At 37.1% G+C, this 21,450-nt stretch overlaps 1 protein-coding gene across 1 annotated transcript; it reads left to right on the top strand.

Moving 5' to 3' along the window:
- Window positions 1–14,685: 14,685 nt before the first annotated feature.
- On the top strand, window positions 14,686–15,582 carry LOC133873858 (uncharacterized). The gene has a single exon (XM_062311641.1). It carries the CDS (start codon window positions 14,798–14,800, stop codon window positions 15,326–15,328), a length of 531 nt encoding a protein of 176 aa, XP_062167625.1. The 5' UTR covers window positions 14,686–14,797; the 3' UTR covers window positions 15,329–15,582.
- Window positions 15,583–21,450: the final 5,868 nt, after the last annotated feature.

The raw sequence follows: 21,450 nt of genomic DNA, 5'->3' as shown, positions 1-21,450 counted from the left end.
TCATGTGTTGTTTATATCTTCAATTAGAGCATCAAATCAGGCAGCAAATTCCTTAAAATTTATTACAAGTAGAAGATAAATATATATGTGCGAACACCAACTCTCCTTAATTATTTCAGATTGCAATTCCTAGTAATTTTCTGTCTAGAGAGAGTCTATATATTTGAAACCAATCTGCCCAAATAAATGTTGGGCTACCAGAGGAAGACTCCACTTGATCATTCCAATCCCCTGCTAAAGAATTCAAACGTCGGACCTCTAACTTATAATCCCACAATTTTAATGAGGACAATGACATTGAAGTACTTGAACTTAATTTTAACATTATGGAATAGTTAATTATCTAATCCTAATTTTTTTTTATTTAATATACACGTGAATATTCATTGAAAAGAATGAGAAAAAGAACCCAAGGCACATGGTGCATATCTGAAACAACAAGCTGCTCCTAAAAAGGTGGCCTCAAACATACGAGAACAACCGTAGAAGCCCCACAATCTCAACAATCTGTTCTCCTAATATAAGTGGAGTCGAGACCTTGTAATTGATTGACTCTCATCCTGATCTCCCAGATGATATCATGCAAATTAATACTGGTCGATCGTAAGTATTCAAAAGACACATATAGGCACCTAATGATAGGTGCTTTCTAATGAACTGGATGAATAATGGAGGAATATGAAAATGGAATGGAAAATTTGTTGATAATGAACTCCAATTAATGGCTGGAGACAGACCCCAAGTGAATCCAAGTAGGGTTTGGAAATAAACCACAAGACAAAAGTCTATTTCTTTTCTTCCATTTTATTTATGACTTCCATTCTTTAAATAGATAACATAGTATTGTAGGATTGAACCACAGCTCAGAACATTCCTACTACGACTCAACCAAGTTGTGATAAGCAACCACTCAAACTAATCTATTAGAAATAATAGACTCCTAATAATCTAATAACACTAACCTGACTTGATGACTCATAGACTTGATAAACATTTGCTAAACAAACAAAGATAAAGATAAGCGTAGTTTATCCAACATAATAATAAAGATAACATAATTATCTAGCTACCTATCTACTAATTGATAAGGATCACGTGGATTGGATACTTCACCCAAGTGAAGTTGATTAGGCTTCTAACTCGAAGGGACCGGTTCCTATCACCTAACTTTTCAGCTGTAGATTGAAACATTATCAACGGCTTAAAGGCATTTAAAGAAAATGACGCGGATTGAGAAGCATGTCAAAATGAAGCATATTCCCCAAGCAAAGAAGGCGTAGACCCTCTGAACCCCACGCCGCAAATGTGAACCCCAGCCCCTCATGAAGATGAACCCCAGCCGGCCGAATGACAACCTTGAGGGTGAAGCAAAATGCTATTCTCCGACACTTCAATCTAAAGGGCCGGGTCTTTCCTTTTGGGTTCGTTGATTCACACGGGCGATGAGATCTCAACGGAACGGCGGGATCGGGACAACGGGAGAGAGTGCCGGAGATGGAGTGTTGGATCTATCAAACCCACGCTGGTATGCGTGGGTTTCCGGCCGAATCTAGCCAGGCTGTCTGGGTTTCCGACCGGATTTGGCGAAGTCGTCTGGGTTTCCGGCCAAATCCGGCCAAAACCCACTCTCCGTATCTCTCTCTGGCCGCATACAGAGAGAGATCCGATCGGAATACGGTTCTCTCTTCCTCTATCTTTCTCTGTCGCCGGCCGGTGTGCGTGGATGACAGATCTTTCTTCTTCTCGCTCTTTCTCCGTTGTCGTCCGGATTTCTCTTCCGGCCTCTTTCCTTCTCTGTCGCTGGTCGGCGTATGAACTGATCGAATATCAAAAACTAATTCATACCATATTAATTGGTTTTAATATCAAAAAACTAATTAATATAAAAAATAATCGAAACAGGAAAGGGAAAAAAAGAAAAAAAGGAAAAGTCTAGACGGTTTTGGGCAAAACCGTCCATAACTGTTTCTAGACGGTTTGGGTCAAACCGTCTGGAATTCCGGACGGTTTTGCCCAAACCGTCCATAAATTTGTTTAACGACACTATATACTAAACGGTTTAAAACCGTCCAGATTTTTTTTTTTTTTTTTTGTAGTGTCGTAGGGCTTGTAGATTTCATACAATCAATTCTATTAGTTCTTTCCATCTAGATACAATAAACTACAGCAGCTAACATAAGTAACTACCATAAAAACAAATATTAATTTGTTAAAAAAGTTCCTAGATAGCCAAAGCGCGCACTGTGGCTTCCCAAGTGCACCCAGGCCATATATACTGCATCTGTCCTAGATCGAGGAAGTGCCATATATCATGGTTAGAGTAGGCACAAGAGAGAAGAACAAGTTAGGGTGTGGACTGTGGACAAAAAACCAAAATTCTAAAATCCAACCCGCCCGATTAGCTTTCGATGGTTCATAGGTCGGATTTCGGAAGCCTTTTAAAATTTCCGAAAAAAAAAGTCAGCTCGGAAGTCGAAATATGGTTAGGACTTTCAACTTTTTTCGATTCGACCAAACTTTTTTTTTTAAAAAAAGAAAAGAAAAGAAAAAGAAAATGCAACCTAAACTCAAAACGAGACCGTTTTGGTGAGTACACATAACATATTTTTGCTGAAGCCCTAACCCATCATCCCTCAGTTTGCACTTTGCACTATGCCATAGACTCTCTCTCCCTCTCTCTCAACGTACGTACGTCTTCTTCTTCGTTCACCTCCATTTCTAGGTAGATTTTTCCTTCTTCATCTTGGTTCTTTTTTGGTTCATGGTTGTTTCTTTTCGAAGACAAAGAACTGTTCATTAGATGAAGACGAAGATGAGAAAAAATCTCTGTCATCGTCTCTCGAAGATGAAGATTTTGATTCTTCGGTTGTTTAGGTCGAAGACGAAAATATCTTCTCCTCTACGAGATTTTTTATTATTATTTGTTTTCGAGCCTCTCCCAATTCCAGCTTTTGACCCACTTCAACTCCAGTATGTCAGAATCGGGGTCGAGACGGTTATCACCTCCATCAAAGGTGGCGTCAAAGGTTTTTCGATGCTTCCAACTCCGATCAAAGCAAAAGCTGGAAAAAGGCGTTTTTGAATTCATCAGAGTTGGTTCCCACCAATAGAAAAAGTAACTGAATAATTTGGTCCTCAGGGTGAGGATTGCATAAGATACATTTGTTGGCCTGAATGATCGATCCCATAAGTCATAAATTTATACAAGGTGCTGAGTATAACTGCCAAAAATATCTAACTGCGCGCCAATTGTTAATTAAGTTGTAATTAATAACTAACTAAATAAAATAAATAAGCTCAATAATAAACTCATTGAGTGTGAGATATCTAAATTAGCTCTAAACATTTAGGATAGAAACGTGTGAGAAGCACATGTTTTTTTATTAATGCTATTAAAAAAAATATGTAAAAAGCCTGGTTATTGAAAAACATGTAATTCTCACATGCTAAGGAACACATATCAATATTATATGTGAGTTGTATGAAATTTCATATAAACCATTTTATAGGAAATTTATGTTCTTCTATTTATGCTCCGTTTGTTTCGGTGTAAAATGATTTATGTCGTAAAATATTTTTAGAAAAGTCATTTTTCAGAAAAATATTTTCCGTCGAAATCATTTTTCGGTGTTTGGCGCGTACAGAAAATTACAAATATTTTTTATATTTTAATTTAATCATATTAATTTAAAAAAATTAAATTTTATTCACAAAATAAAAAATGTTAATATAAAATAATATATAAATATTTTTTTTTATATTTTACAAATACAAATTCCGGCAAAAGTGGCCAGAATCTGGCCATTTGTGTCGGATTCTGGCGATTTTTGCCGGAATCCGACACAAAAGGCCGGATTCCGGCCATACTTGCCGGAGATTAGGCTAGAACGGTCGGATCCAGCCATTCTGGCCTGGTCCAGGCCGGATTCGGCCAGATGGCTGGAGATCCAGCTAGACTGGCCTGAGATTCAACCAGAACGGCCGGATCCGACCAGGACCCTGGCCAGAACCCGGCCGCTCTGGCCAGACTGGCCGGAATCTAGCACGGCACCACCGGAATCCGGTGATGGTTGTCGGATGTCGCCGGATTCCAGCACCGACCGGTGTCGAAATCTGGCAATAGTCAACTGCTTAAATGTAAAGGTCGACTGTATTGTTTAAAAGAGTGTCGACTGCGGCTACCATCTACGGAAAATAATTTACGTTTTTAAAAAGCGTCAATCATTTTCCGAAATTTATTAAGCATTTTTGGTCAAAAGAAAATCATTTTTCGATTGACCATTATTTTCGCCCCTACTAAATACCAATACCAAAATCATTTTTCATAAATCATTTTACACCGAAACAAACGAAGTATTAGAGCTAATTTAGATATCTCCCACTCAATAAGTTTATTATTGAGTTTATTTATTTTATTTAGTTAATTATATTACAGTATTTCGCATAAAATATTAGTTAACTAAGCTGCCATAATACATAATAATTTATCTTGGTAGTATTAATCTTCTTATATTACAACCCATGGATTAATTTATCTTGCGTATTAACTTTTGACTGGTCAGTAAATACAAATTAAAAAACTTGAGGGAAAAATTAAAAAACCACCTCCCAAAGGGAGAAACTAACGTACGTTTGTTAATCTCAATAGGATAAAATCTATTTCTCTCTCTTAATTTTATTATGATTAAATTTCTAGCACCATCCCAACCATGCGACTATTATCCTCATGGCAAGAAATAAAACGTACACATCCTTTAGGCCATCTAACTAATAGTAAACACTAAACAACTTACGTACACCAATTTCATTGAGACAACTTATTTAACCCGGCCAGAAAATTTCTTATTAACAAGAATATATAGCAGCACAAAAACCCCAAAGCAACATTTCAAATCATAATTGAGAAATTGTTTTAATTAATCCCATCAAATTCAAATTAAAATTGCAAAAAACACAAGTATTAGAATAACTATTCCATTTTATTTCTACTGTAGACATTATTCCAATTGAGCATAACCAACTTTTTTCAATATAAATCCAAATTTTAAAACCACAGAAGCTCGAAAAAAAAGAGAGGGAAAAATCAAATCCTACCTCAAATTGAAGGCTGTCTTTTCTTTTGCTGTGTCTTTGGTACCCTATGGAAAACATATCTACCACCATCCGAACAAGTGAAAACAAAGATGACAAGATTGATGAACATATATTCCCTACTAATTGCTAGCTATGTCTGCCTCTCCATCAATAACAAATTGTACCGCAGCTGCTTTTAGTGGTCTGGTTGGCAGTGGCAAGTATTTATTACGCGTATTTGTTCTAAGCAAATAGGAAATGAGTTTTTTGTTCTCGATCGGCAAATAGGAAATGAGTTTGAACCATAAAACCCAGTACATCATTAGACAGCGACAGGAAGCCCATTTATGTGCTACATATCATGGGCCTCACGGTTAATCTCGCTGTTTATGTGCTTTGAATTGGATGCTAGCTAGCTACCAACGAAATTTCTAACTAATCAGCAAAATGTGCACCGCCTAATTAATTAAGACAAAATTACGTATATATAGATTGTTTGAGCCATACTAGTGCTTTGTTCAGAAAAGCACCAACACCAAAAAAATATACACCAAGATGTAAACTTTAACAAGTAATATCACACTAATCAGCGGATAACAAGTGCATGTTTAAATCTTATTTATTTGTTTATTTAATAAGGTGTTCAAACCTCTTCGAATACTTGATTAACCTCCGAACATGGTTATTTAATTTCCATTCCATACATTTATTTATTTATTTTGGAATGAAAAGTATGAATTGTTAGAGATAACCCCAAAGGGTTGGTATACAAGGTTGGACCTTGATAGAACAGTTGACCACGTGCCGAGATAATAATTGAAAGTAGTTACAAGGAGAGAAGAACTTAACAAAAGAGTTTGTCGGAGTGGACCGGTGAGAGATAACTCTATTGCTTAAGTTAGTATAAAGCAAAACGAATACTCTTAGAGAAAGCAAAAGTAGTGTGCTATATATGGAAGGAGACAAAAATCTTCTTTCACTTGGTGTCTGCCAATTTTTTTTAACAGATTTTGTCATAACCTTCTGCCACGTGTTACACCTTCATTGGAGATTTTTCTGCTGCAAATATTCCCTACACCCCACGACCCCATCATGCATATTGCCTCATGTCAAGGATCATGGGGACGGTACTTTCTGACATGGCTTAGAAGAGGATTTAGTGTAGAGCTATTTAGTTGTTCTCGAGTTAGTTGGTTAATGGACTGATATCAGGTCCACATGCCCAATACTTTCCCTCCACCAATTCTCTTGTGCAACGTACTTACCAAAGTTACAATGAGAATTATTAGCTCTAGGCCTTTGGACTTTTCAATCGTCGGACTGTATATATATGGGAAAAGTTGCCGGTGCAAATGCTTCAATTCGGGGTCCGTTATCATTTGTTCATTTCCACCAATTTCCTTCCTATTTGGACGTGCGAATACATATAAGAGTAATGCTACATATCATCCCCTTATCCTCCTTTTATTCTCCCAAAATTGATGTGGCTCTTAAAATCACCATTGGATCAAAATCCAAGAGTGATATATCAAAAATTCAATGGTGATTTTAAGAGCCACATTAATTTTGGGAGGACAAAAGGAGGACAAGGGGATGATGTGTAGCATTACTCTACATATAATTGAATTGAGCATTACTGCATGCGAGACACGATTTCCAAGGGGTCTTTCAAAATAGGGCTTTTTTTTTAAACACTATTTAATTAATACTTTAATGCTTAATTATTTTAAAAGTTTAAGTTAATAGCAAGATAGAATTTAGTAATTTAATTAATATTATAACATTCCTCTCTCATAGTGGGTTTAAAACTCTTCTCAACATATAACACATGATATATTCAATTGAAATGGTTGGTGAATTATGGAAATAGAATTTGAATATATATAAGATCTCTATTATGATACAATGTTAAATTATCAGTTACCTAATTAAAAAACTTAATCTAATATGAAATAATAAATTTAATCATTTATTCAATATTTTAACATTTGTAACAGGAAATTTTATAAATATAGACTCTCAATAACTGATCATAGGTGAGTTATCGTATCTAATGAGGTCACAGGCATACACATAGAACGTTTTGTCGCAAATTAAACAGGCAGTTTGGGTGGAAAATATATATAGACAAATTAATTAGTAAGAAAGAAACCATTAATTAGAACGAAAAAAAAAAAGAAAACATCAGTTGATCCGTAGAGAACATCTTTCATTCAATATATTCCCACGTACGTGTCTTACTATCATTATCTGTTATTTGGTGATGAAATAGTCGGTTACCATATTGCTTGCCTGCTTTGTATGTCCTCTAAGAAAGCCACAATTCCAGTCATTGTCGGGCTCATGATCATTAATTAGTTATATGATGATGATGATGATGATCAAAGCCTATATCTTTATCTAATTGTTATTTTGGACGGTGGTAGATCATAGATGCATGCATTAGAACCAAAAATATTATGCCCTTAATTAAATATTGGTACCTTAAGAAGTGTTACTGATCGATGATCTGGACATTGTCGATCGTCATACGTACATCATGCATGCGTAAACGCAGCTTGGACCGGCCAGATGCTGCCACCTCATGGATGGAGTCGATGATGTCCTACGTATGTAGGTAGCTAGAATTAAAGACATTAAAAATGATCTAATTGTCAAGGCCTTGAACTTGAAATATAATATGAATTTAATTCCCATGCCTCAAAAGCTAGTTTTTATTAAAATTTATATTTCCTTTCGAATTAATTCATTGATCTTGCATACATCCCTAGAGGCGTGCCCAATGCCCATTGTAAAAATTAATTAACTGAAGAATATTCAGGATACAAAATACATCCTTCTTGTATCAAATAAATAGGGTACGCATGTTGATTGATATGAAACATTTGTTAGAATATATGATCAGATTTAATTAATTATAATCAATCTCTTACCTAAGTTTTAAGTAATCAGATTTGATTTTATCTTCATCTACCATACTTATATTATCTTTACATATCCCAATTCTCTTATAAATATGAACATTTTGTATTGAAAGTATTATCAATGAATAATAATAGCCCTTTAGGGCTCTTCACTACCGGTAGACGTCGACATATGTATCCAACACTAAACCAACCGTATATTCTTTGTCTCTATTTTCTTTTGTTTCGTTATTGTCATTATTTTTCCATTTCAATATTATGAGTTTCTTCAAGATTAAAATATGTTGGTTTTGTAGAGTGCAGAAAAATTAGGAAATATGGTGTTGGATTCCTGTTAAAATTACTACTTATTTCAAAAGTTTAAGCCGATAGGAAAGAAGGCCCCAAACCCTTAACAAGTGAGGCCCAACGCAAAGAATATTTAATTGAAATGTAAAGTGATGAATGACAGAGATAATACTCAAAATCCGTTTTGCTCTAATACCATATTAAATCATCTATTATCGCAAAGCTTAAGCAGCTAGAAAGTGACAAATTTAATCATTTAATTAATATTCTATCAATTTCAATATTAATACATGGACCACGCATGTATGACATCATGTTTATAGTAAAATAAATTAATCACAGTTCACATCAGTAATTCTTTTGTAGCATTTTTCTTTTTTAATCAAAGTCTAAACCATTTGCCCAGATATTTAGCGGGGTAGGACAACTTCCATATATTTTTGTATGACGTCGGGTTTTTTTTTATTTTTTATTTATTATTATTATTATTTACATGGTTTAAAACATATATACTACGAACTTTAAGGCTACCACATCCAAGCACCAAGCTTATCTTTTACCTCTAAGCATAAAGCGTGTTAAATCACCACTTATTTTAAAAGCTTTAGTTGATAGGAAAATGTAAATTTAATCACTTAATCAATACTTTAACATTCTCCCTCACGCGTGGATTCAAACTTTTTTTTTAATAGGTGAGGTCTAACACGTGAAATATTTAATTAAAATAGGAGGTAAATGACGGAATCAATATTCGAACTCAGGACCTTTAACTCTAATACCATGTTAAATTACTATTTATCCCAAAAGTTTAAGCCGATAAAAAGAGGTAAATTTAATAATTTAATCAATATTTTAACAAAGTGGAAGGCTAATTAAAAGAACACCTATGGAACACTCCAACTTGGGTGTGTTCTTTTCTCAATCTTTGTCAATCTCTCAACTCTGCCCAACTTGATCAGTACGTAAACCCAACTTGATCAGTACGTAAGAAATTACGTAACCAAAACCATACAAAGATGGAAGCATATAATATTAGTAAGAGCAACTTGCCTGATGACCTTTAAGTTGGAGGCATGCGGGGCTGGTATAGTGTTAAGACCTACTTATATCACGACAAAAAAATTCGGCATTTCGCCACGTGGCTACAGTATTCAAAACTGTTGTAGCCACGTGGCGTTTTTACCACGTTTGGACTAAGGCCACGTCTGCAAATAATTCAACAACGTGGTCCTTGCACCATGTGTGCATTCCGCGACATGTTGAAGTGGACACGTTCCCACATGGCGATGTGCTATATCCTCCACGTCACCATGTGGTGACATCCTACATTCAACATGTCGGCACATATATAATTTTTTCTAAAAAAAAGAAATGTATATTTTTAGTGACATGCTAAAAATTACACGTGGCAAGACAATGACGTGCTATAATCCAACACGTGGCTATTTGTAGATGTTTTGTATGTGGTATGTTGCTAAATAATTAAATATTTAATATATTTATTTATTGATATATAAATGAGTTAGATAATATATTTAACATATTTAAAATATAAAAAATGCTAAACTTTCCAATTTTTTTTAGGGTTAAATACATATTTGCCCCTTGTGCTTTACAACATTTATTTTTTGCCCCCTCAGTTTCACTTTTTATCAAATTTGGTACCTGTGGTATATGAAAAGACGGAAATGGTACCTCCGTATGATTTCCCGTCCAAAACTAACGTCCACCCATGTCATTGGGTACCTGAAAATTTGAAGCCCAGAACCCAATTATTTACACATCGTTTCCAACAACATGATAGAAAATGCCGTGGGTGGACGTTAGTTTTGGACGAGAAATTAGACGGAGGTACCATTTCCGTCTTTTCATAGACCATAGGTACCAAATTTGATAAAAAGTGAAACTGAGGGGGCAAAAAATAAAGGTCGTAAAGCACAGGGGGCAAATATGTATTTAATCCTTTTTTTTACCAAAAGTTGGTTCCCAAATAATGTGTCACAATTCCATGAGATTGTGACACATTTTCCAAAATAATAGAACATGTGAGCTTCTGACACAATATACATAATGTGACACATGAGGTTACATTTATGTACTATACATATACAATATAATCTTTAAAAAACAAATTCAACTTTTAATTAATACTATATACATTTTTAAGTATATTCTATATATTGAACCCTAACCCGGCCTAATGAAGTACTATATTGTAACATCATTTAAATTTTTTAAAAGTTGTGACACTATGTACATGCACCGTCAGATGCAACAAAACAAAATCTTGATTCCACCAGTTTAATGGTTTTGGTTATTTGTCACTTTGCCTAGGTGAATTTATTCAAATTCTAGATTCAATCTTGCTAGAAATATGAATATTATAATTTTTACTACAAATTCCTTACAAACTGACGTGACAGTCCATGTATCATTTACCACGTCAGCTACTAAAATATAGGATGTCACGTGACAGTTCATGTAATAGTTACTGTATTTGCAAACAGACGTGACGCATACCACGTCAGTTACTGAAATGTAAACTATCATATGGTAGTCCACGTAACACTCATTTGCTATTTTGAACGGAGTCATATAGTAAACTGAAAATATTGTAATTCCAACATGCTTTATGCATGGGATAGTAAAGGGATTATAAATCATTGTGTGTTACACAGCCTTAAAAACAAGTCAGGCTTCTGGAATCCAAAGCACTTAGGTCAGCAACAATGCATTCAATGCTATATTTATATGAGATTAATTAAAAGGTAAATTAAAGTAATTGTTTCGGTAGATATGCTCTTCAAGCACTTGAACCCGCGCGAAAATTAATAAATCTGAAAAAGGTTCTGATATTGACTTTCTGGATGACACGTATATGCATGAGTTATATATAAATTGGTAAGCTTGAGTGAAAATTAATAAAGAAATTGCTGAGGTAAAAAAGAAAAGAAAAAATAAATAAAAAAGGCCAGTAAACCACATTTTATCTGCTTTTATGCTATACGTTGCGTAGAGTTGATAAACCGGTGGTTTAATTTTAAAAGTGACGCTTAACTCAGTTGATAATCCATCTATTATAAGAGGTTTTACTTTATTAATAATGGCAAGAGAACAATCGCTTTCCTTCCCGGCGAAACCTTTCAATCGGCGAAACTGACGAAAAAGAGAAAAAAACAAAAAAGGTGACGGCCGGAGATGAGACAATGAGAAGTAGTCGTTAGATTGATGAATGATGAGGGTATTTAACTATATATTAATTGTACCTAAAACCCACACCATGGTCAACTCAAAATGTGGTACGTAAAATAATAATTAAGGTTAGACGAGTATTAGGTTTACTCTATGAATTAAGCAGGAGATACATGCATGTTAGGAGTACTTGAAGATGAAGAAGATATGGCACCTGACCTAGGCAATTAATTAATTAAGGTTCAACAGAACGTTATATATATATATATTGAACTGAATCTATATATTTCCCGTGCAAGTTATAGAGGATTAGTGGAAAATTCTTGAAAATTGACCTAACTTAATTAAGCCGTCTGTGAAACATTTTACGCCGAATCAATCGGAGCCTTAGTTTGCAGCATTTCGGTCCAGGATCCATATCCCCTATGGATTGGGTGTCCTTAAACATTCATTTTTGGCTTAAGCTTTGGTAGGAGGAAGCAAAAACTGAACTGTGTCAAAAACAAACACATTTGAGGGATAAGTTGAAAATTTCAGTAAACTGAGAGCTGCAAGTAAAAGTAACATAATTCGTTTACGTAAAACTAAATAGCTAGTGCTAGCTATAAGCAGTAAGGTTTCTGAGAGTTTTATTACAAATTCTTTTCAAAATTGATCTTGACGTGACAATATCACATCTATTTGTAGGTCCGAGTGGCATCTACCATATCAGTAGCTAAACATTTAATTTGATTGTGATTAACTTGACAGTACATGACACTTGGCATGCATGGATGTCCGTTACAAAAAAATTATATTTGATTATAATTGACATATCAATACCACGTAGACTGCCACGTTAATTTGAAAGGGAAACCGAGGATGGATCGCTTGACCCTTTGTAACTTGCGCAAATTGATCACCTTAAGATGAAAGATTAACTTTTCTATCTCAGTAATAAGTAGATTAACTTTTCACGCTAAGCAAGTAATAGATCAACCTTTTTGAAGTTCCAAAGGGTGCAATATGAATTTGATAGGTTTTTTTTACCATATTGATACTCTTCATGGAATCCAAAGAAGGCGTCTAGTCGAGTCCTTGAATGAGCAGAAGGGATTTCATGCCAAGATTGCGACTGTCATTACTGACTTTAATTATTGTTCAGCACAGTAAAAAAATCTCTGTTCAAAAACCAAAATATATTGCTATGAATTAATTTATTTATGTCCTTTTAACCATTTTGAAGAGTATATGTTAGTCATTTAATTAAAGAAAAACTTAAAAATGGGAAAATATACTTTGATCCTCCTAAATTACCATAACTTTTTTTTGCACGTAGGACTGACAATCTTTGACAAGACTATGAACCCGACACGAAATTAATGAGTTAAAGTCGAAAGGTTTGATCCGTTTAATTAATGGTTTAGGTTAGGGTTGATCTATATAGTCTTATACCCACATGCTTCAACATAACCTGAACGCAATACGTGACATTAAAGTTTGTAATTTTTAACATGACTCGCTAATTCGACACAAATTAACGGGTTAGGGTTGAAGGGTCTAACTTATTTAATTAAATAGGTCGGGTTAGAATTGACTTATATAGTGTTAAACTTATGTCTCAACACAACCCATATCCGACACATGAATACGAATTGGCACCCCTACTTGCACCACCAAACTTCAAAAAGTGGCATTTGCGAGCCTCAAACTACCATTCCATTTCAAAAAGGCCACTCCATTAGCAAGATTAATCGTTAAAATTGATGAAAAAGCGGTTACGTGCGCGTCACATGTATACTTTGGTGTCTTTCTTTTCAAAATACCCTGTCAACTGAAACACGTTACCCTAGTAGTTATTAAAACAATAATAAAAAAAAAAAAATTTGAAAACAAATTATCCTTTTGGATTTTGAGATGGCCAAACCACCCTCCGCCACCCTTTTTTCTAAAAAAAAAAAAATTGGTTTTTTTTTTTAATAATTTTTAAATCTTGATATTTTAGAAAGAAATACTTCAAAGTGGTCGTAGTGCAAGGACAAAATGTATTCTCCTCCTAACTTAAATAAAACTGAACATTATCTATTAAAAAAAAAAACTGAACACCTCTTTTCGGCATAAGGGTAATTACCTTTTCCCCCATGAACTACCGGCCTGTGTCATTTTGCCCCCACGAACTACCACTTGGACCAAAAGAGAGCATCAAATTACAATTTTTACACACTTTGCCCCATTCCGTCAGTCTAATTCATGTAAAGACTTAAATGCCCTAACTCAATTTCAAAAATAACATAAATACCCTCATCTTAAAAAAAAAAAATGAAGAAAGCCGTCACCCCCTGAGGTGGCTGGGTGGCGGTTCTGGGGTGGCCGCGCAGCCACCCCAGAGGCCATGGGTGGCCTGCAAGCCACCCCCAGAGGTGGCTCCGGCCACCTCTGGGGTGGCTCGCGGCCCACCCCGGCCTAAGGGGTGGCCGCGCAGCCACCCCAGAGGCCATGGGTGGCCCGCGAGCCACCCCCAAAGGTGTCTCCGGCCACCTCTGGGGTGGCCGTGCGGCCACCCCTTAGGCCGGGGTGGGCCGCGAGCCACCCTAGAGGTGGCCGGAGACACCTTTGGGGGTGGCTCGCGGCCACCACGGAAGCTTGGTGGCCGCGTAGCCACTCTAGAAATGACCTAGGGTGGCCGCGCGGCCATCCCAGGTTCTGTGAGGCCGTGCGGCCACCCCTTAGGCCGGGGTGGCTCGCAGGCCACCCGCCCACCTCAGGGGTGGCTGCCACCACCCCTTTTTCCTTCATTTTTTTTTTTTTTTTAAATATATTAATTTTAATATTTTTTTTTTATTAATTACTGTAGAGGGCATTTTGGTCTTTAAATCAAAATTAACGGAAAAAAATGGTATATTCCATCCAAGTTAACGGGATTCCTAACGGAAATGGGCAAAATGTGTAAAAATGGTAGTTTAATGCTCTCTTTTAGTCGAAGTGGAAGTTCGTGGGGCAAAATGACACAGGCCGGTAGTTCATGGGAGGAAAATGTAATTACCCCTTAATAATATCATGACATCCAATAGTCGTCATAATATATATTAACTTTAATTCAAAATTAACCAAGATTCATGTACACAAGATTTATTGAAGATCGATATAAAAATAAGAAATTAATTATAATAAAATAATTATGTTGTTCATGCATGCAAGTTACCTAGAACAAAAGAGTACTATAGTTCATCAATAAAAACAATATATCCCACAACCGACCAGTTGACCACCTCTCCCGGCCCCCCAACATTTCCTTCTCTTTTCTCGATCTTTCTCTGTGTATTACCCTTCCTTGCCTGAAAATGGCGATTAATCCCCAAAACTTGGAAAAGTCTGACCAGATGAAATGGGGCTCAGAGTTGCAGGGCTCAGGCCAGGTTAGATCATATACCTGTGCCTTTTGCCAGAGAGGCTTTTCAAATGCACAGGCTCTAGGGGGTCACATGAATATCCATCGAAGGGATAGAGCCAAGCTTAAACAAGCTGCCGATGAAAACTCTCTCCCTCCGGAGTCCACACTGAATCCCGCCCATCAGGAGCCTCGAGTTTTGGAGGAGAAATTTTTATTTCAACTAGAGTCACGTGAAGAAAAGAGTTGCAGTCCTAAAAAGCCATGTTCTCTCAATCTGGAAGATGATAATAGGGACGAAATTGGTCTAGAAGAACGTCACCAGCTTCCCTTGTTTTTTGAGAGACCATCGGCCCAAAAGGCAGGTGGTTGTGCCGGCGGGAATGAAGAGAAGGGGATTCCAGCGCCTTCGCAGGTTACGGCAGGACTGGACCTAGAACTTCGGCTGGGGCCTGAGCCTCAAGAAACAAGAGAATACTTTTGAGTCGGAAGTCATGAGCTACTGAAAGAGGTTATTTTTTTTTATATCCACCTCTTTATCTACTCTCTCTAGTTAAAAGATTATATCAATTGCCTTATTATTGCAATTGATGGGACGACATATATAAAATGGCGATCAGTATTGATATTGTTTGTAATCCTTGCTGCTATTTCAGCTGGCTTTGTAATTCTTTGTATATCTTTGTTGTTTTTTGGACACTCTCTCATTTATTGTAAAACTTAAAATATTGCTTGTAATTTTTAATCTTTTACTATAATTATGTTTTTGTTTATGGAGGGTGTATTAAATGCATCGATCGGTTAATAATTTCTTTCAAGAGATTCACAAAATCGTTCACCCTGATCTTCTCATTTTGATTAATGGGTGATGGTTTCATAATTACTTTTGCTGTAAGAAGCTTATTTAATTTGGGAATAATTTTCTGCTAATTGCGTGGGATCTAAAACTCTCCTGAAATCAAATATATTCATTGTGCATGCCTAGTGAAAAATGAAAGGGATAAAAGAATCAAAAGAAAATACGTGATTACTAGTTCATCAACAAATTAAAATCAAAAGCTCTTTATCTTTTTTTTTTCTGATATATGATCAATTTAATTAATCTTAGAATTTAACGGAAGAGGCTCCAGTCCAATTATTTCCTTGCACTCATATAGAATTTGAAGAAATTAACAAGTTATTATGTGAAATGATGATTCCATCCTAACCACCAAAAAAGTACACGTACGCCATAATCACAAATATGGGGGTAATTATAGTCTTGCTTTATCATAAACAGGCTTCTGTGACCATTGGCAACAAGAGTATCACTTGGGTATGGAAAGATTAGTGGCTAACTAATTTACTTGCCGGGCAAAATAGTTTGTAATGGCAGGGTATTTTTTTTTTTTTTTTTTGTCAAATGCAATTTGCCTTTGTACGTACTTATTCTTGTTAGGTTGATCTTTTGCATGATGTGGTGAGCAATTTAATTCAAAGGTAATTATCTTGTTTTTAAGATCATTAGATTGATGCTTGTCTCCATGGTCGATCTACAACATTGATTTGGAGAGACATAAAGTCTAGACTATTTGCTGGTAATTAAGCACAAATTAGAGATGGCCAATATTTTTCTGGACATTATCTCACTGGTTAGGCTTCGGATTAATTCTCTTTCTTTTAAGTTTAACTTTGCGAATAGAATGTTAAGAAGCTCTTGGAGTACTATCTTTGAAGATCGATGTTCTCGATCTTAGTCAATTAGTCTTTTTTCGATTTGGTTTGGCTTTGTTTTAGTGCCATGCTGGCATTGCTTGCTGATTGCAAGTTTGTTCTGGTTGTGAGTGAGCCTCGTAGGTTTGTGTGGTTTATTGGTGGTGTACGTTGTTTCTTCTTGTTGTTGGGAGGACTTTGTGCGGGTCTCTTCTTTGTATTGTGTTTTTTCTTCTCAGTAAATGCTTATTCATCCCTCCCCCACCCCCCACCCCCCCCCCCCAAAAAAAAAAAAAAAAAAAAAAAATGTAACACGAGTTTGTAATGAACAGTACAGGTGTAAGTGAAAGCTGTTTGAACATCTTTTATCGGTGGTTCTAAGGAAAAGCTTGCTTGGATTAGAGTTATTAGGATTTCATTTAAAGGGAAATGGTTAGAATATTAGTTAAATGATTAAATCTACAATTTTCTATAAGCTAGCTTTGACTTTTAGGATAAGTGGTTATACAATATAGTATCAGAGCGGAAGTTATGAGTTTAAATTCGAACTCCACAATTTATCTACTATTTCAATTAAACATTATACATGTTGAGCCTTACTAATAAAGAGTGAGTTTGAGCCCACAAAACCACATGTGATGAAAAGTGTTAGAATATTAATTAAATAGTATAAAAGTTGATTGAGTCTTCCGGCTGCTATACCCAGCAACCTCTATCCTGTATGGTTGCCCTCTACTAGTCTTAGCTAGCACCACTAGCTTTTTCTCGGGTGGTTTCACGTTAAGGTTTTGATGCCGCGCACCTAGGCTCTTATACCAATTGATGCAATATAGCGAAATGGGTTCGCAAAGACAAACAAAACTAGAATCATAAATCTTTCTAAAACCAAGAGTCAATTAAGGATTTGAGACAAACATAAGAGAAAACTCAACCTCTAAGTATCTCTATTTGATAACTAATCAGTAGCCATCAAAAGTTCATAAAAAAAAATTGAGGCTCTAGACGACCATAACATGTATTTATACTACTTAGACCCCTAAACCTAAGAAAATAATGAAATAAAGTCAAATACAAAAACTGTGCCGCAACTTGTTCAAACAGGTTACATCTCGTTCGAATGTGACTAGGGTTTCATCATATTCTCACTTGAATTCTCAATTCAGTTGCCATCTTGTTCAAACGAGTTATTGAACTAGTGCTTCTGTTTGAACCTCAATCTCAATGGAACACAACTTCAGAAGAGACTATGTACAAGTGATTCTGCCTTGCTTGAACTTCTTCTACCCAATTCTCGTTCCAACGTTACTACGAACAAGCTATTTTGTCTAGCTTTCTATTCTTCTCTTTACAACCCATTTTGACTCGATAAACCTTGAAATTTAGTAAAACTTCATGAAACATGACTAGGTAGGCATCTAAATGAGCTTTCCAACACAACCACGTATGCCCCCATTCGATGTCAGAAACTTGAGATACGGCCTTTTTATTAAAGCAGGTCCGATTAAAACTTGCCCTACATCACCATCTTATTCTAACGGGCTTCGATTGTAGTTATGATCTAGGTACTATGGCATAGCCTTGTTCGAACAATAACCCACAAAAACTAAACCTTCTAGGCTTCTATGTAAAAACTCCTCCAAACTCACATCACAACAACACCAAATCCAGCATTTTACCCAAAACCCTAATTTTGCTCTTTTCTCCATGAAATTTCCCCATTGTCCCCAAACAACACCTAAATAAGGGTAAATAGGTGTTTTCTAAAATATTCAACCAATTAAAAAAATATAGCAACCACATAACAACCATCAAAATATGCAAAGCAATATGAAAATCCTTTGAAAAACTCTTTAAAGGTAAAACAAATCCAAAATAGCCAAACCCAGAAAATTCATCAATCATAGAAGAATTAAATTACATGTAGTCCATATTTATAAAACCTTTTAATGGACACCTCACTTGTACTAAACAAACAATGCAATAGCTTTAGAACCTCTAGCCAATTTTTTTTTTTATAAAGTCTCATCTTACAATCTCGGAACTCTGGTAGCTAAAAGTTTATGTGCAATTTAGTGTGGTTTAACAAAAATCTAAGAGAGATTAGAAATTGAAAGCATAAGGATGCTATAGTACTCTCTTAGAACACAAAACAAAGCACTCATGTCTCCTTGAAAATCGTCCACTGAAGTTCTTATATAGCCTTGAGAAATGTTGAAGTTAAGATGAAATTCGGTATTTTTGAGGCCACGGTCTTCGAACGGTACTTTACTGAACGCTAAGATTTCATAGTGTAAGGGGTTTTCTTATGAAGAGAGTGAAAATGGCAACAAAATGAGGATAACAGTGACTGAATATTGAGGAGGGCTCTTAGAGAGGCCCGATCTCTCAATACAATGGAAATTCTTCTTGATTCTTCTACATAGCTGTCTATCCTTTTCCTTCCTTTAATAGGCCAATCAGTTAGAACATATTCTAACCGATTGCCAGCTATCCTGCACCTATATGACTAAAGGAATACAATGAAAGATGTTTTAGGCGCACCGTTACAGAGAAAGCAATAACATAGATGAGGTGGATTTATTCTAGAAGCTAGGTGAATATCCCCTCTAGATGTAGGTGAATAGATGAGGTGGGCTGTCTCTCTTCTGCTACCATGGGCTGCTGCTGTCAAAGAGTATTCTTAGTTGATCCAGTCAGTAGGCCCATAACAAGGCCTCCCCCATTAGAGCACCTTGCCCACAAGGTGCCGATAGCGTTCCTGCAAAGTCCACAAAAGCTCCCAAGTATCATCTTCAGCCGAAGCACCCAGCCATCGTACCAAAACTTCTGTTGCTGCACGGCCACGGCGTTTGACCATCCGTCGATCCACAATACGCTTAGGTTCAGGGTAAATCTCACCATTGAGGTCTACCAGTGGCAAGGAAGACAATGGGAAGGGCGATTGGCCCAGTTTCTTCTTCAAGCACGAAACATGAAAAACGGGATGCAGGCGGGATTCGGATGGGAGGTCCAAACGGTAAGCCACGGTGCCAACCCTGCTCAGGACTTTAAAGGGGCCAAAAAACCTGGGAGATAATTTGAGATTCTTTCGCAGAGCCAGGGATTTCTGCCAGTATGGCTGGAGCCGTAAGTACACCCAATCGCCAATACTAAATTGACGATCCGAACGATTTTGTCGGCATAAGTTTTCATGCGATTTTGGGCATGATGTAAGTGTTCCTTGAGTAGAGTAAGCACCTTAGTACGATCCCTTAGCTGAGTATCCACGGCTAAATTTGCTGAAGTGTCGGGAACGTAAGAGAGGAGGGAAGGTGGTGCATAGCCGTAGACAGCTTCAAAAGGAGTATACCCAGTAGAAGAGTGGTGGCTGGTGTTGTACCACCACTCAGCCAGGGGTAGCCAAGTACTCCAAGCCTTAGGCTTAGACCCTGCATAACAGCGGAGGTATGTTTCGAGGCACTTATTAAGGGCCTCGGTTTGGCCGTCCGATTGAGGGTGATAAGAGGAGCTGAAGGACAAGGTGCTGTCCTGCAAACGGAAGAGTTCACGCCAGAATGAACTTGTGAAGGTAGGGTCCCTATCCGATACAATGGTAGATGGCATACCATGTAACTTGAAAATGTTGGTCATAAACAAGTGAGCTACCCGAGAGGCAGAGTAAGGATGAGCTAATGGGAGAAAATGGCCATATTTGGATAGGCGGTCGACAACTACCAAAATAATAGAGAACCCATGAGAAATAGGAAGACCTTCTATGAAATCCAGCGATATATCCGACCAAACCCGAGAAGGTATTGGCAGGGGTTGTAGGAGCCCAGCAGGGAGTACAGTCTCATGTTTATTTTCCTGGCAGACCTGGCACTCTCGGACAAAGGTTTTGATGTCAGTCTTCATTCCTGACCAAATAAAATTGACCTTGGCACGAGCAAGAGTTTTATGGTACCCGGAATGTCCAGCTGCTGGGTTGGAGTGAAGAAACTCCAAAATTTGATGTTGAAAGGGAGACCCTTTGACAATCCATAGTCTGCCCTTACAGAGCAGCAGACCTTGCTGAAGTGTGAACCGACCAGAGCTGGTTTTTCCTGACTGCAATTCTTCCAATACTGCCAGAGTGTTCGGATCATCATTGTAAGAAGATTTTAAGTCAGATATCCAATCCGGAGTAGGAAAGGAAATTAAAGAGACCGAGAAATCTGTCTGAGGTGAATCACATGCGGCAGCTTGCCTTGATAATGCATCGGCTACTTTGTTGTCCCGGCCTTGCTTATACTCAATGACAAAGTTGTACCCCAAAAGCTTGGACAACCAACGCTGCTGTGTACTCGTACCAACCTGCTGCTCTAAAAGGAATTTTAAGGCCTGATGGTCGGTGCGAACAGTGAACGAATGCCCGAGTAAGTAAGGACGCCACTTCTTAACGGCTGTGACCAAGGCAAGCAGCTCTTTCTCATAGGTAGAAAGAAAAAGGGCACGACCCTTCAAGGGCTTACTAAGGAAGGCAATAGGCCTACCAGCTTGCATTAAAACGGCTCCCAACCCAGAACCGCTAGCATCGCATTCAATAAGAAAGGGCTGTGAAAAATCTGGAAGACGAAGAACAGGTGGGGAGCTGACCACTTCTTTGAGGGCTGCAAAAGCCTGAGTAGCGGCAGGAGACCACACAAAAGAATCCTTCTTCAATAGGGCTGTTAACGGAGCCGCGATCAACCCATAATTACGGATGAATTTTCGGTAGTAACCGGTGAGGCCCAAAAATCCTCGTAAAGCTTTAATGGATTGGGGAAGAGGCCAGGAGATCATAGCATCCAATTTAGATGGGTCTGCCCGCACCCCATGATGAGAAATCAAGTGACCAAGATACTCAATTTCAGATTCAGCAAATCTACATTTTGAAAGTTTGGCAAAAAGGTGGTG

This window comes from Alnus glutinosa, chromosome 7 (assembly GCF_958979055.1).
Source record: "Alnus glutinosa chromosome 7, dhAlnGlut1.1, whole genome shotgun sequence".
NCBI lineage: Eukaryota > Viridiplantae > Streptophyta > Magnoliopsida > Fagales > Betulaceae > Alnus > Alnus glutinosa.
This window is presented reverse-complemented; position numbering and strand designations above follow the sequence as displayed.

Excerpts from the sequence above, each read along its gene's own strand:
- LOC133873858 (XM_062311641.1), top strand. The coding sequence starts at position 14,798 with ATGGCGATTAATCCCCAAAACTTGGAAAAGTCTGACCAGATGAAATGG.